At 38.2% G+C, this 17,421-nt stretch overlaps 1 protein-coding gene across 4 annotated transcripts in view; it reads left to right on the top strand.

Moving 5' to 3' along the window:
* The window catches only part of PCDH1 (protocadherin 1), a 142,015-nt gene that overhangs the window by 34,220 nt on the left and 90,374 nt on the right, over positions 1 to 17,421 (top strand). For all 4 annotated transcript variants that reach the window (XM_072400596.1, XM_072400598.1, XM_072400597.1 and 1 more), the window contains exon 3: positions 302 to 2,494. In XM_072400596.1, coding sequence (XP_072256697.1) covers positions 302 to 2,494 — 2,193 coding nt within the window. The remainder of the gene's footprint in view (positions 1 to 301; positions 2,495 to 17,421) is intronic.

Below are 17,421 nucleotides of genomic sequence, written 5' to 3'. Positions count from 1 at the left end.
AAGGGCTTTGTTTTCATAGTTAACCCAAAATGTCAAACCTAATGCTTTCAAATAGATTAAAAAACTTTTTTCATTCGAATGCCATTTTAAGGATTTATTGTGTATTAATACCTGAGGAAAATAACTGATTTTGTAACTTGTTTATGTTTTATATTTTGGATGCATTGTTTGTGTTTCAATGCTGTATTTTTTAAACTACTTGCTGTAAAATGTGTGCTGTCAATGATGGTTAAGTAAATTGTCTTGTTTATATATATATATATATTTATTTATTTATTTATTTATTTATTTATTTTTTTAGGTAAAAGCCAATGATTCCGACCAAGGTGCCAACGCTGAGATCGATTACTCCTTTCATCAAGCTTCAGATACTGTTCGGAGGCTTCTACATCTAGATAGGTCAACAGGTTTGATTACTGTTCAGGGTCCTATAGATCGTGAAGATGTTGGAACACTACGCTTCTCTGTGGTGGCCAAAGACAAAGGATCCAACCCTAAATCTGCACGTACCCAAGTTACAATCACCATACGTGACACGAATGACAACAAGCCAGTAATTGACATCCGAGGATTCGGCCTTGTAACACACCAGGATGGTGTAGCGAATATTTCCGAAGATGTCCCTGTGGAAACTCCTGTGGCTTTAGTACAGGTCTCTGATATAGATGAGGGTGAAAATGCTGCTGTGACCTGTGTTGTGGCCAGGGATGTTCCTTTCCAACTGAAACAGGTCAGCGACACTGGGACTGACAGCAAAAAGAAGTACTTCCTGCAAACCACCACACCGCTAGACTATGAGTCTGTGAAAGAATATACTATTGAAATTGTAGCTGTCGACTCTGGTAACCCTCCTCTTTCCAGCACTAACTCACTTAAAGTACAGGTGACTGATGTGAATGACAATCCACCTATCTTTCCTCAGAGTCTGATGGAAGTGACTTTCAAAGAGAACAACTCTCCTGATGATATTGTAATGGACGTTAGTGCAACTGATGCCGATAGTGGTTCCAATGCTCAGATCTCTTATTCCATACTTGCAGATGCCAATACTCGTTCAATTTTCTCCATCAACCCAGACTCTGGTCAAATTAAAGTCAACGCTGTTTTGGATCGAGAGCAAAGGGAACATTATGACTTCCATGTTGTTGCTGCTGATAAAGGAACTCCCAGTCTTAAGGGAACAGCTTCTGTTGTTATCACTGTTCTGGACTGTAATGACAATGATCCGAAGTTCATGCTAAATGGCTACAACTTCTCAGTTATGGAGAATATGCCTAGGTTGAGCCCAGTTGGAATGGTCACTGTTATTGATGCGGATAAGGGTGAAAATGCTCGTGTCCATCTCTCAGTGGAGCCGGAGAGTGGCGAGTTTGTTATCCAGAATGGGACGGGCACTATCCTTTCCAGCATCTCCTTTGACCGGGAGCACCAGAGCACATACACCTTCCGGTTGAAGGCGGTGGACGGAGGGGACCCGCCTCGTTCTTCATATGTTGGCGTGACTATAAATGTCCTTGATGAGAATGACAACGCTCCAGTGATAGTTGTACCATCAAACATTTCATATACTTATCTTACACCTTCTACAAGCCCAGGTACCCAGATTAACAAGGTGCGAGCTGAGGACATGGACACGGGTATAAATGCTGAACTTGTATATAGTATTGCTAGTGGCAATCCCTATGAACTTTTCCAGATAACTCCCGCAGGAGGTGAAGTAACTTTAGAAAAACATATTTTAAGGAAACATTATGGTCTTCACCGTCTAGTAGTAAGAGTGAGTGATCGTGGAAAACCTACCAGACATGGCACTGCCTTAGTCCACTTCTTTATCAATGAAACTTTGGCAAACCAAACCTATGTGGAAACCCTACTTGGCCACAGCCAGGATACTCCATTGAACATTGATATTGCTGGGGATCCTGAATATGAGCATAACAAACAACAGAAAATCATTCTATTCGGTGTGTTTGCTGGGATTGTGGCAGTTGTCGTGGTTATTGTGGTAGTGGTTTTGGCCCGATACTGCAGACAAAAGGAAGCCAAAAGTGGCTATCAGGCTGGTAAGAAAGAAACAAAAGATCTTTACGCCCCAAAGCAGAGTAATAAAAACAGTAAAAATAAAATCAAAGTAAAGAAGAGCAAATCTCCGAAGCCACCAAAACCAGTAGAGGAGGATGAGGAAAGTGGGCTGCAGAAGTCCCTTAAATTTAATCTAATGAGCGACTCTGTTGGGGACAGCCCAAGGATTCATCTTCCCTTGAACTACCCACCTGGAAGCCCAGATTTGGGGCGTCATTACCGCTCAAACTCCCCCTTGCCATCCATTCAGCTGCAACCACAGTCCCCATCTGCCTCCAAGAAGCACCAGGTGGTACAAGACCTACCGGCTGCCAACACCTTTGTTGGCACTGGGGACAACACCTCCACTGGCTCTGATCAGTACTCGGATTACAGCTATCGGACCAATCCCCAGAAATACAACCATAAGCAGGTAGGCGATTACTTCCTACGCCAGGCTTCCGCGGATGGCACTATAGCTTGGACTGACGTATGGTGATGCCTTTCCTCTTGAAGTACCTAAGAGCCATTGGGGATGGTGGGGGCAATAAAGACTGTTTTGTTTTGTTCTTTTTTTCTTTTGCCTTATGTAGGTCAGGTAGAAGTTTGATTGAATTGTTGCTGTGTTGAACCAAAAACTAATTGTATTATAAATTTCAGCAGCACTTCATGTTAATAGGCCCTAGGAGCATGTGCAAGCCCCGCAGTGCCATGTATATATTTTAAATTATTGTAGGAGAATAGGCTGGAAACGCACTAGTAGTGTTATGCTAGCTGACACGTATTAAGAAAATGAATTCTATCCCGTTTACTAGTGCAGTGTTGTGAGCTGGCTCTTCTCACTGCAAGAGCTTTTTTTTTTTTTTTTTTTTTTTTAAACTGTGCTTGCGTTGATGCAGTGTTTTTATTCTTTTATCTGTTTGGGGCAGGTCTATGCTTTCCTCTGCAATTAATCATTCCTTTTGCTGAGCTCCACTAGGTGACTTGTCTTTTATTTTCACTGCAGCTGATAAGAATCTTGGCTTTTGCTTGGATGTAAGAGGATGGTTTTGTCATGGCATTGAGTGTTATGACTAAGACTTTTTCTAAAGAGTGTTTCATGGGGTATGGGATTCTTGGAAAGAATAGGCGCATTGTGTTGTTAGGACTGCTAACTCGTACAGTGATATTAATATTTTCCTTTAGTATCTGCTGTTTGCATGGTTTAGCTCATACTTCTGCTCTGTTAGCACTGGTCTCCATCTAATTTCCCTAACCAAATGTGTCTTTTGTAACATATGTACACACTGTTGTTTTCCTGATACAGGGGGCTGTAGGAAAATTTCTGTTTCATAGCAACTAATCAGATCCTTTCTATTGCCTGACTGCAATTAAAGTTGGATGTTATTGGTAACATTTAAGTTTCCTTGCCTCCAGTTTTCATAAATGATGCCTATACTTTCTGTCCAGTGCACCTTCTTGAGGACACAAAATGGTGCCCTTAGGCTGTAGTCAATGGCTCAAGATTCCTGTGAATGAATGGACTGCATTCATTAGTAATGGATTTAATTAGTCTCCATCATTATAACAAGTGTGCTTAAAGTACACCTGTCTGTACCCAAACGACATTAACATTCTTTTGCTGTCTGGGTGCCCTAAATCTAGAACTGTTGTAATTGTCTTGGTTTTGACATTTCTGTAAAGCTACTTACCAGTGATTGACAAACCAGGAAAGGAGCAGGACCAAATTTTAACACTACTTGGAAGTATCAAAACTTGGCAATTACTGCATCCTAGCATTTGGCAAACCCAGGATGCAGAGTGATGCATCCAAAGTTACACGCATGCAGCATTTGCCTGCCTTGTAGCCTTTGATTCTGTCCACTTTTGGCTACTGACATTTTAGTTTGGAACCTACACCGATTGAAAGATAGAGGCATAATAGCATAGAAACATAACTAGTCCTCATAGGGGTATATGTGTTTAGGGGAAAACTGTTGGCTATACATTAAAAATGTTACTGTGTGTTGCATGACTTCTGCAAATAACCCTTTCTGGTAACATTCTGCATAACTAAGCAGGGCTTGCATGTTTAAATATTAACTCAAGGAAGATCATATAACCCTGGATTCTCAATAGGAATTCAAATTCCAACACAGTTTTACTAAGTCTACAAAGTTTGAAAGTGTAGAGTCTCCAAATCAATAGAAAGAGACCTTTCCTTAAAGGGCTGTCTAAAAAAAAAAAAAAAAAAAAGCCATGCCATTGTGCAGGACCTTAAAAGCACAATTTAAATGTCGTCTTCCTTCAAGATGCCTTATAAACACTGAAGCAATGCCAATGTGCCTTATTGTGTAAACTTTGTTGTTTAAAAAGTTTGTGCCTGTTCTTTTTAAGCCAGTAAAATATTTTGAATATTTTTTTGTCCTAGAAACTCTAGTTTCACGTGTTAATAAAAATGAAGGATTTTTATAACTTCTTTGTAAAAGGAAAAAATTGTTAAAAGTTGCATTGTTTTAAGACATCTTGGTTTGCCATTTTGTTGTAATTTACATTGTTGGCAGAGCCTATTACTTTCATTTATGTAACTTATATCTGTATATACGATTTGTAATTTTATGTTATTGTTTTATCCTGGACTGAAAAAGGAAAAAAAAAAATATTTTTTTTTCATTCTACATCTTAAAGGCCAAAATGAAGTAACGTGCTGCTTTGTGCAATTCTTACTTACCCATTTATTGATATTTGCGGTTAATTTTTTTTAAAAAGAAAAATATTCCACAGAACTAATAAATAAAACACAGCCTAACCCTTTTATAGGTAATGTAGAATATATTCCTTACTTTGTCAAGGAGATAATCTTAGACTGCATAAAACTGTGCCAATTCCAATCGTGACAACTGAACCCAGGAAGCATCTTTGTCTTGTGTTTTCACTTCTTAGCGACATCACTTACAATGCAGAACCAAGGGCCGCAGCTGGTTCTGCATTGTATGTGCTGAGGTTGGAATTCCCGCTCAAATTAAGAGAAGAGGACCAGATCACCTGCAAGATGGAGGAAGCGGGGGGTGGAACAAGCATTACTTTGCTACATTATCACCTATACAAAACAAGCATTATATTCTGTATCCTGTTTTGGGGGGGGCACAAAGTTTTATAATTTGTGTGCCGCAGGATTTTTTATTGAACGGGCACTTTTTTTTTTTAAAGCTAGGTGAAAGAAAACTGTAGGCAGGCAGGCTTCCGTATTTTGACTGAAAGTTTCATTAACCATCATTTTTATTTGGTGGTTACTGAAACGGGGCTGGGTGGTGCGCCTGGCCTAAAGGGGTTGGGGGGGAACACTGGCATAGTCAAGAAGCCAGGTGTAGTTGGGTGCAATCATGATGTCACTGTATCGATCTACCTTATTGTTCTTTAGAGTAAAGCCTGATGCAGAAGTCCAATGGATGCCCAAGGACTAACACTGGAAAGATCTTCATGATCCTTTCCAGTGACAGTTTAAGGAACAAGAACTGTACACACAGCATTTTTCGGTTCAATGAAGTAGAAAAGGGGGCAGAATGAGCTAGTGGCACCCTGCTTTGCTCTCTTCCATAGGAGTGAACAGTGTGGTCTTCTCTGATCCGTTGTTCGTTAGTCCCCCTTGACGGATTGATGAATAAAGTTGGAGCACCACTGTATACATGTCAGACCTTTTATCTTGGATGCATAGTATCTGATGTGTATAAATAATTTAAAGCTAGTGCAGTTTCTTTATTTTTAGACAAAAAAATTGTGATGAAAGCAGCAGTTACCTGAAGTTTAGTTTCACTGCTCCACAAAAGACGTGTTGGGATACCTTTTGAATTTACTTAAAATTTTTCACCAAGAATTGTATTTGATCAGAAGTGAAAAATTTTTCCTGGTGCTCTAGGCCTTAGGAACAGAATAAAAAGCTGATTGCTAAGCAAATGACAAAATAGGCTATTCATATTGTTGTATTGACCATATTATGGCCAAAGATTTGCCAGTCTTATGACTTAGGCACCAGTGCCACACTTACCAGTTGGATGCTTGACCTCCACTACCATTAAGCCATACAGTTTGGTTGTAGGCTTACAAATTGTAGTTGCACATGGACTAAATAATTACTGCAACTTTACCTTTGACTATACTCATTTGTAGACTGGCATCTGACAGAGTGCTAACTCGCAGTCCTGTTGTGCAAAAGATTACAGGTAACAATGATTTGTAAAATATATATCTTTATGCCTTGGGTTCATAAAAGGGCACCCTTAAAGTATAAAAATCACCAGGGTCAGTGATGAGTCATTTGTGTTGGGCAACAGATGTAGTCTGTTTATCAAACTTGATATATCAATATTGGTTTTGCACAATATAGAATACCTTTGGCCTACATGTTCTATACTCACCTCTTCTTGTTTAATGACTATGCAATGTATAAAAACATTAACACCACCAGTATGTTGGTCTCACCTCGGTTGTTTTCCTACTTGATTAATATTTATTGAATACTGTGAATATTGGTTTGTGAATAAAGATTTTTGTTTTGCATTTTTTGTTTTTGTTTTTCCTGGTTTATTGCAGTATTTTTCCTTTTTTCACCCTTTTTGTTATGCGTTAATTTAGATGAAAAAATGGTTATTGCCGTTCGATGTTGACTTTGAATATGGAATTGAAACTCCCTGGAGGCATTGCTGAGTGCCTTGTGAAGTATACAGAGCTTCTCTTAGTGTCCAAATGCTGCAATTAAGGCTTTGAAAGAGGCGATGGCACACTTAGAAGCATATTAGTGGGTATTATAGGCATTTTCACTCGGAATGGAAGTGATCTTAATGGACAAAATGCTAAATTACTGGATGTAATTTGGTCATAGTGAAAACCTGACACTTCTTTTTAAAAGGTATTGACATGTTTTTCAGTTTTATGGGCAGGTGAAGAAGGAATTGCAGTTTTTTTTTTCACTATACTGTCAAATTTTACAAAAAAGTAGTACAGTTGAAAAAGAAAACGTAAGATAATTTTCAGATACTAAATACCAGTCACTGTTAGGTGAATGCTTATTAATGGTATAAGACCATATAGATATCTATCATAGCAGCGAAAGTTGTATTAAGTATAGCCAAACCCAAGAAATAAACTCTCATACACATTATACACTTTGATGATACTTTAAAACCCATTTTTACATTTTTCATTAGATAAAGGAGATGCAAATTCCTTTAGTTAATGAAATATATTTTTTCCAAAGACATCCACATCTTTCTGGATTTAGGATTCTTCTACTTATCCTTGCCCTTTTGTTATACGGTGACAATATAGTCGTTGGGCCATGATTAATCTGATTTTGCTTACCCTGATTTCGTCACAGATATGTTACATTGAGTACTAGAATCTGCAGAGCCCAATGTTTCATGGCTGGCGGACATCCAGCATAATTTAGCTCTTTCCTTCCCAGTCTGTTTCAGAGAGACCCCTTTCATTCCTTGGAGTATATCCCTTTTAATCATTAAGACATATAGATGTCACCACAGCTTCCTGTTTTTTAGGAAGCTATGTACAACATGTTGGCCCCACGTACCAGTTTGCATTGCACAGAGAAATAGACATACTGTGTGATGTTACTAGATCTAAAATTATGTATGTGTAGTAACTGTCGGTTTTATTTAAATTTTCATTAGCTTGTTGATCAGCGATGAACATCCATTGAGATCACTAGCTTTATCACTTGCATGGAAATATATATTTAAAACCTGTGGCATTTAACTATCTTTTTGCCGTGTTGTATCGGTCTCAAAATCAACTAAGTCATATTCAATGTTGGGATATGAAGCAGAGTTGACAGGTTTGTCATGAAGCAGGGGTGGGCAATCTTTTTCAATCAGGGGCCACAGGTACGTGGAACACCCAAAGGGCCAGAGAAACAACCGGATTGGGCCGTATATGGCCCACGGGCTGTAGTTTTCCCATGCTTGTCATAGAGTCTGAATAGAATGTCATTGGGGAGTCTTTCTAAGTATATAACTGAAAAACGAGAACACTTTAGTACATTTTGAATTGTGTGTGTGTGTGTGTTTTTGTGTTTAATATATGAAAGGATGCTAAATAGGAAGGTCTGAAATAAAGTTCAAGCAGAACCTTGACAAAGGAAGGGATATCTCACAGAAGTCTGTTTTTATACGATGATCCCAAGTGAACTTTCCACCACTCACTGAACCACTTCTGTTAGTAAAAAAAAATGCACCTAGAAATGAGGTTTCAAGGCATGGCTCCTATCACCGTGCCTCACTGCTGCACGCCTTCAGAGCTGGGTGCTCACATTAACGTAAGTATGTAATCCTGCAAGGTGCTTTGGCACATTCCTTTGGAATTATGTGATCCTTTTGATGCAAATGAGTGCTTTAACCCACGCAAAGCATCAGATTTGCTTAATGCCCCGTCCTCTAGTGGCATAAACTCTCAATTATTTTTCTGCCCCATTCAGGCACTAAAAATACTTGTAGGTATAAAAGATATGACCATAACCATTTGATGTTTTAGCACTGGGACGTGGAGAGTAAAGCTTTCAACTAAAGATGGGGAGGCCAATGAGATTCTGAGCACACACATTTTTGCCAACTTTGGGTACACAATAATAGATGTGTTCCCACTCCCCTGCACCCAATAGCCATACAAAACAGCGGGAATTGAAAGCCAAGTAGCTTTACCTGGGGAGGGTAGTATTAAATTGAACTTGTTACTCTGCCTTGCTTGGGTCAAGGACATCACTTTAGGTGTGTGTATCATCTTAAAGATTATGAATCCCAGAAGATAATGTTTGCAGTGAACAAAGATGGGGTGGGTTGTATGTATTAATACATAGACCCCTTCATACCCTTATTTTGTTATACCAACTGATAAAAGGTACATTGAAATAAATAAATTTAATTACATGTATTGTAAGTACTGAAGTTCCATGCGTTGGAGAGCAAGGTTCAACACAGAGTTGTGACTTTCTTGGCTCGTACACTACTTAGGGGTATGACAAGTACAAAGCAACAATCTCCCTGATGTGCAGCTACCCCTTCACTGGGCTGCATTTCCTTACTGCACAGTACACTGTTGGGTGGTCTAAGATTCTCATTGTGCTGCCTGATGATGGTGGCTAAATCATAAGACTGGTCAAACAAATTTACACACAGAATAATCTGAAGCTGAAAATATCCCCGAGTATACAAAGGATGAAGAAGAATACTTATAATAAGTTATTTCCCAACCGGGAATGTTGGTGGCTCTGTAAGTCATCTTATACAATGGTGGGTTTTGCTTTGTCTAAAATGGCAATGGTTAGAGGTATAACCAAAGAAGACTAGCTTTAGGGCATCATTCATCACAACTGGAACTGGTTGGTGGGGGAGCCTGTTAGTCCATATAAGAAGTAATTTATTTTAGTGCCTCCCTCCCACAGACTAATTAGGCATTAAATGCTGCATATGGGGATCCAGAATTGGGCTGTATGGAAGAGGGTGACAGTTACTTGGGGCTGCACGGGCACTTGGGGCCACAGCTGACCTCACTTAAAATTTCTTGTTCAGTGACTCCAAAATACCAGCTTGGCATCTAGCATTTCAGAAGACTACAACAATATTGGCAGCCTCCATAGATCTTGGTCCATGGTTCCTTTAGGTGTGTTTTTAAAGTTGCCAGTTGCAGTCCAGTAAAGGCAGGAGATGGTAAAGCTAACTTCCATTATTATATATAAACAAAGTTCCCTTGGAAAGGGGCTACCAAGTGTTCAAATTCTCATTTCAGGTCTAGGGGGATGTAAACAGCTTGTTTACTTACCTGTTTCCTACCTTCTCCTGTGGCTAGTTTGGCGAGTCTTGTATTTCAGGTTGTTAGTGGGCCCTCGGCATCCCTATACTGCAAAACAATTGGTCCTTCATTGTAGGGGATGACGTCTGTGCCACCTCAGTGTTTTATGGAGGAAGTAGTGGGGCACTAGTGGCACAAAGGAACCTGTGAAATCATGAAATAAGGTATGTAAACTTGATCTTCACATCATGCTAGACCTAAACATTTAACCGTTAGCAGTGTGGTGGGAAGTTTTTTTTAAAATTCTGAAGTTATGTTGTAAATGTCAGATGGTGACTGCACTGCCATGTAAACAGATATCCTAATCTTATAAATAAAATCAGTGTTTCCAAAGATCATCACCTTTAATACACACAATTAAATTAAATGCAAAGCTTTCATATCTTCTCTGTCTGAATTAGTAGAAGTGTGTCCTAAGTCATCCTTGGAATTTTCCCGTTTTTATTGCTGTAATGTCTTTTGATGACTCAATCCATCTTCATTCTATAAGCGTTTAATGAACTTGTCATCACTGCATCAGAGGAAGCAGATTCCATTGTCTCCATGTCATCAATTTAATTCCTTTGTGACTGAGCTGGGCATATGACACTACTGTCTCTGGTCAATAGTCAAGTTTAATTAAAGTTTAAGGATATAAATTCGAAACAGGGGCAGTAAATAGTACTCAGCAGACTTTTATAGAGGCTGTACAAAGAGATTACAAAAGTTGTTGGGCAGATTGCTGTGGGTCAGTATCTGGCATAAAAGTTTGTCCTTTGTTAGTGTTAACAAATAGAAAGTCAGATGATATGCCAGTTTTTCCAGGCTTTAAATGGAAGAGGCTCAAGAAGTCAGTTGTAACACTTCTTAAAGACCTAATCAAGTTTATATAACCAAAATTCAGTCAAAAGGTAAGGTTTAACTAGTTCTAAGAATTCAGGTGGCGGAAGAACAGATCTGCAAATAAAAAGAATTGTGCAAAACATGGAGACATGTTTTCTGGCCGTCCTGCTGATCCTTCGGCTTGATTCCAAAGCAACTTTCTCCAAAGTATGCAGGGTAGAGTTCTAATTGCGCTCTGATCTGCAAGCTTGTTATTGGGAAGTATTTTAAACTCTTGGAGTCCACCAGTAGCTATTGGTATTTTGTATTTTTTTTTCTATTGAAAGTAGTTCATATACCTGAATTTGTCTTTTGTAGGAGCTTGTTGCAATCCCAAAATCAGATTTTTAGACTGGAAGGTATGGGCAGCTTAAGAAGCAAATAGTTAAACATGTTCGCAAGCTTATAGGAGGAGAGATGAAAGTGAAAGATTTGTTCATCATTCTGCTGGAGAAAGAGACAAGACCCCTAAGTATTAAGATTAAAAAGGTGATACATTTCACATTACTGTGCTTGGACCTAACCTGTGCTGTGCTCATGCAAAGGGGTTTGGTTTAATGCTGTCCGCCCCAGCAGAACATTCACTTTCTTTCTGTCCTCTCCCAACCCAGTACAGCCATGGGCCAAGTACTTCATAGTATAAAGAAATTTGGCCTACCCACTTCCCTACTTGAACCTGATGATGGCTCATCACTGTGACATGGACATGATTTTTACAATTTTTGGCTGTTGTATTGAGGAGCAAAGGAAAGGCTATTATGTATCATTGTGAAGAAAAGGGGTGGCATTAAAGTGAACCTATTGCTTTTCTCTGCATGGGCAGGGTAAATCATCAGTTGATCCTAGAAGCATTGCAATGTTCCATTCTAGGCAAATAAACCTTATTCACCCCAATGAGTGAACGTTGTACAAATACAGTTTGGTACCATTTATCTGTAGGTCACTTGTTCAATATATTGTAAATATTTCTCTGACCCAACCTGCAATGTTCATTTGCCATAAATACATTATGTAAAATAGTTTTTTCCCAACAGACAGCAGGTGAACGATTGGCAGTTGGCCACATCTAAATATATTCATCTCGGCGTAACTTCACTGTCCCACTTCTGCCCTCTGCTAATTACAAATTGGGACTTTTAACTTCTACATTTTAATCAATTGTTCTGTACCAGTCTCAGAGCTTGTTGTGATCATTAAAGATAAAGGAACTGAGAGGTTTTCTGTGCCATTGCCTGAACTGTGAATGTAAACCGATGGGAGCAGCTCCCTCCCAAGTTTTATTTAAAATTAATTAAAATATACTTTAGTTGTCATGTTTGTTTAACAATGCCATCCATCACCTGAATGACTGCCTAAAAATATTGCTGGCACATTTAAAGTAAAGAGCATTATGAGCATGCAAGGGTGCGATTGTGTAGAGAAGCAGCTGTACTGCTTTTCAAGACAAAAAGTTGATTTTGACCTGGTTTAGTTTAGAAGTTTACAGCTACAATTTTGTATATATTTTACAGTTGTCTTTATTAAATTTTCCTTATATGAAGTCTGCAACCCATCTCATTTTTACAGTTCCATGCTTGGCCGTTTTCATAGTACATAATATTGATAAAAGGTCCACTATGACCACACATGGTCAACAAAAACCTAAAAATAGTATAATGAAATATATCTACACCTGGGAGCAAACATCTTGTGTAAAGTGTACAAGTCCCTAAATTAGTTGTTTGCATTCATTTTATTTTTTCAAGGTGAGCACACATACTAGGAATACTAGAAAAATCTTGTTCATCAAGTTAGCCACCTTCTGTCCTCAGAGCTTCCAGTGCTCTAAACTTAAATTTCAACAAGTACTCTGCATAGTTTCTAAGCATACCCTGTGTTTCTGTATATTTCTTGCAAGAGATCCAGTTTCCTCCCACATCCCAAACCGAACCTAGTTTGTGACTATGCTAAGGACCTTGGAGTAAGAGCTCTTTGTAGATTAAGGTGTGAGCTGATTGTTGTAGATACTGAATGATCCATGGAAATTGTCAGAAAGTTCTTTAAAAACCACGATTCTACACATTTTTTTTTATGGAGCTACTGTCTTTATTCTGGGTTACTGTAATGGTCCTTTAGTATTCTAACACATACATTCCTCCGTCTCCTTCCTCTCGCTCATCTGGGACAGATAAATAATACTTATATATGAAGAAAATGCTCAGCCATTCAGCACTGTAATGGCTTCTAATGCGACAGATCTTTGTTTAATAGACTTCTCTAGCTGCCCTAGTGTCTGCAAAATGAAGACTTCAAGGTTGCTCACAGAACAGAAGCCACAAAATATGTGTTTGAAGGCCCAGACTATTAACGGGTGACCCTGATTAACCCCAGTGAGTCTTAATGGGGCCTTACATGAAGAATTTATAGATTTATGCACCCGTAATGGAGTGATCCAACTCGTGATGTTAATCTAAGAACAGGAGAAATCACAGGAACCTGAAACATGGCTGGAACATATGGGCTTTCAATAAATAAAATTATTACTAGAAGCGATGTTATTCATAAATTATTTACCATGTATATGTCTGAAAATTAATTGTATTTATTTCTGTTTTCCTGCAGTCATGTAATCCAGCTGTGTTTATTAAGCCAAGAAAGAAAAAATATTCTCATTTCCCAGCTTGTATTTTATTGTTTGCTGTGGGCAATTTTTTTTCTAAATATGGTAACAATATAAATATACTAAACCTTTTCTATACTTCACCATCTTTTGTGATAACGTAATGTTGTTCCCTTTTGAACATACACGTGTGTGTATGAGTATATATCTGTTTCCTATTCAGGCATTTAAACATGTTGCAGGTGTCCCATTGTTCTCCTCCTAGAATTTTTTTAGCTGAGTGGGAATAAGCTGTAGGCAGGTGACGGCCCCTGTATGACCAAACTTTTCAGTGATCACCCAAAAACAGTGGTTACTAAAAAACGCTGGGTGGTGTGCCCATCTAAAAGAGGCTGGGGAGAACACTGATGTTGCATTATTTAGTAAATTAAACCCTGCTGATGCTATGGCCTGTGGAAGCTTTAGATTTTTTAGTGCACTATAGTACATTATAGGTATACATTACCAGTCTTAAACCAACACTGGAACGTTTTGGTCATTGGAACATGCATTGCAAAATAATGAAACCGAAGTGAGTACAATGTCTTTAAGATGTGCTAAAACCATATAAGATGGCCTACCTAAATAGTACCTCATAATTTCAACGCACAGGCCCCTGCTCTCAATATAGCTGTTGGTTGATACAGGTAAGAGGTTGTACAGTATCACTGTAATGTGTATGGTCATTATAAATTTCCTTTTATTCTGCCAAGTTTCCTTGATGCTCTGCGTGCATTTTAGTGGAAGACGTTTTGGTTTCTGTTGTCCCTTCCTCCATGAACTGTCTGGCTATGTTCCTGTTAATCTCAAGCCCTAGTTTAGAACTACTTGATGCAGTTTGGAATAAATGGCTCTTTAATATTAGGCAGTATCTGTGCTTTATACCGGTATGGACAGTTAGCCAATGGGTTGATAAAGATTGAATGGTTGGGCTCTTCTCACTTTGCTGAATTTGGAAATATTGCAATATATGACTGTCTGTCCTAAGAAGACTACTGTGACACATGACTTTTTTGGCCCCATACCATTTTTCATGGCATCACCTTTGCAGAATAACCTAGTAAAACATGAATGTCGAAGATCCTAAAATGTAACATGGCCCAGATATTAGGCTTGTGGAATATTTATGAAATATTTTATCATCACTGTTGGTACGTTATCACTTGCAGCTAGGTCAGAGAAAAACAGAAATTTTGAGTCTTGGTTTACATAAAGGAACAGGCACCTTATCTGTACTGCAGCATGTTTGATTTTACAGCAATGGTTGCCACTTTGGCGCTCTCTTCAAAAAAATGTTTAAAATACTAGCAGCTCTGTTTTATATCTTCAAACTGACCCCTTTCACAGCTCCAACATAAAGCCTAGTTGACACAATTGTAAATTATTAAGTATGGCTTTGATGATATCACTCTAATGGCATGAAGATGCTCTGTTCGTAAAAAGACTGCACCTTTAAATTCTTTAATCTTTGGCTTTTTTGTCTTGGATTCCTTCGCTTCCCTCATTTCAGGATGCTTTTATTGCTTACCAACCGAAACACATTAGCAGATGCCTACAGAAGGTCGTAAACCACAGGCAGTGGGAGCAACATCCTGTCCTCTTACCGAGCAATAAACATACAAACATCAGGCATTCAAGGCTGGCTCTGTACTTGCTATAATGTCTCTCTGGAAAAGCACAGAACCATAGCTGAACATTCCGTAGAACTAGAAATAAATCCTATCATTTGTTTTTTAATTACAAACTGTTTTCATGAAAGTGAAAATATACTAAACTTGGAAGACTGCATGTTGACTGGCATTGTTTTTGTCTTTTATGGAGTTGCTGTGTATGTTTAACATGTTTTAACATTTAGTGTTTGTAACATTTGTATCTGGAACAACATTTTTGGGAGCTTCTATATGGCCTATATTCATACATAGTTCAAATGCTCAGCTGCTGTGTATGCTATTTTGTGATCCGCCACCATCCCTCAAAGATCTTGACTCAATTTATATATAGGAGGGAGGTGCGGGGGTTTATAAATGAGAATGAAAATCAAGTCCTTTGCACTTATCAGTTTAGTAGCATTAAGAGCACTAAATAGGCACAAAAACAGGACCCTTAGCAACCAGGTTACACATCACTAAAATCAGACCGTGAAAAATTAATTTGATGAGGTGATAGGTGACGCCCCCCCCCCCCCAATTTTTTTTGGGGGGTAAATCCTTAATTGGAAGATTTTAGTAAATATACATAAACGGCAAACTGTATACATCATAAAATATAGCAACAAAAAATACTGAAATAAAATCAACAAGAATCGGGAGTGCCACATAGGTGACACCACTTTGGACATTAGTTTGCCAAAAGATGTCCTTAGTAAAGTACTATATATTCTTCTTATTCCAGTTACCAGTTCAGTATACAAAAAGGATACACAGATGCATTTTTTTTTCATATCCAATAAATATTTATCTAGTGTAACCATAAAAGTTAGTAATTACTTCGCTGCAACTAGTATACGGTACAACAGCAAGAATAATAGCCAAGGTCTTTATATGCACACCCCTGGCTAAAGATCATTAGCAATATGTGATAGTTTAACTGCTGTTTCAATAACGTTAATAAAATGTCCAGTACTATCAAACTAACTTATAGGTGGACATAAATCACAGAGGTTTGCCTATATTTTCTAACAAGGTTTTATGCCTAGAGATAAATACATACAAATATAAATAAGTCATGTAGATATATGTGCTGCATAAATGTAGTAATTGGGAAAGAAACAACTGGCTCTGAGAAGGTAGAACGAATTTCAGTTATTGATCTGTTAATGTAGTGACATTAAAATAAGTTGATAGTGGTCATCAAAGGTCAGGGATGATTTGAGTAGTCAAGTGGATACTTGTAATTCACTAAATAAAGTACAAATATAATTATCTTGTAGTTACCTTCTTCTTTTATAATTTATTATCTTGATGGAAAGTCTTTATAACAGGGGGGGATATATTTTTACAATAAACATTGTATAGCTGTGTCCAGCCATAGATGTTTGTTAGAGAACCCTCTCATGCCTTCAGTTCTCCTGCTAACAAGTCGAGGTCTTAAAATTGGTTCTTACTATTTCCTGTGACTACAAGTTTCACGTCCTCCTGAATATTGCATGGTTTCTATCTAACATAGTGATGGTGGGAGAGGTTGTCTGGCTTGTGTTTGTTGTTTCTACTTTGGTGGACATACTTTAGTAACCTCTCTAAGATTGATAATGCAGTGTGCAAGCACATATGGCCTTTGCCGCTAAAATTCTGTTCATTCTAACTCGGCTCCTCTGCATACCTGTTCCCAGTGAGTCAATAAGGGAAAGAAGAATTGGAAATACTTTTAGTTAACTTTTCAGAAGGGGGTCAGTAATGGCTGCTCTCATAGATCTTTCATTGCAGGTGACCTTTAATGAAGTTGCCAAGCTGCAATACCTCATAGTTTTGTTTACCTATACCTTTATCTCTTTTTATCAAGAAATTTGTTTTATACAATTGTAGATGGCTGTAACAAATTATAAAACGACTTGTGTAGCAACTTAGATTAGTTTAATTTATTTTTATTAGACATGGTATCAAGGTAATGAGGGCTTGCTGTCTGTAGATTTATTGTGTGTCTTGCATGCAGAAGTTATAAACTATGTGGTGTAAACTACAAACATGCTGCCAATGGCTTATAAAAATGGCCTTTATATTTGTGCACTTTGCATTAGTATGATTCAGTTTGCCAAACAAGACAAATAGTGTTTAGATTTACTGACTGAGAGATGGATGGCAGAAGGCCACGTGGCCATTCAAATATGATGTTCTCATGCAAACTAGATGTTTGCTTTGCATGGTACCGTTATTAACTACTTACTAACTGCAAGCACAAGATTAAAAAGCTGGAAAGCCCATAAAAAGCCCTTGAAAGACTTATTAGATGAGTTTTTGATTTTTTTTTTTCCCCAGGGCAGTGCTTTACCAGGGCAGGCATTTTAAATTCCCAGAAAAAATAGTTGGGAT

Source organism: Pyxicephalus adspersus, chromosome 2 (assembly GCF_032062135.1).
Source record: "Pyxicephalus adspersus chromosome 2, UCB_Pads_2.0, whole genome shotgun sequence".
Lineage (NCBI taxonomy): Eukaryota > Metazoa > Chordata > Amphibia > Anura > Pyxicephalidae > Pyxicephalus > Pyxicephalus adspersus.
The sequence above is the reverse complement of the archived record's forward strand: the minus strand, read 5'-3'. Positions and strand labels throughout refer to the sequence as shown.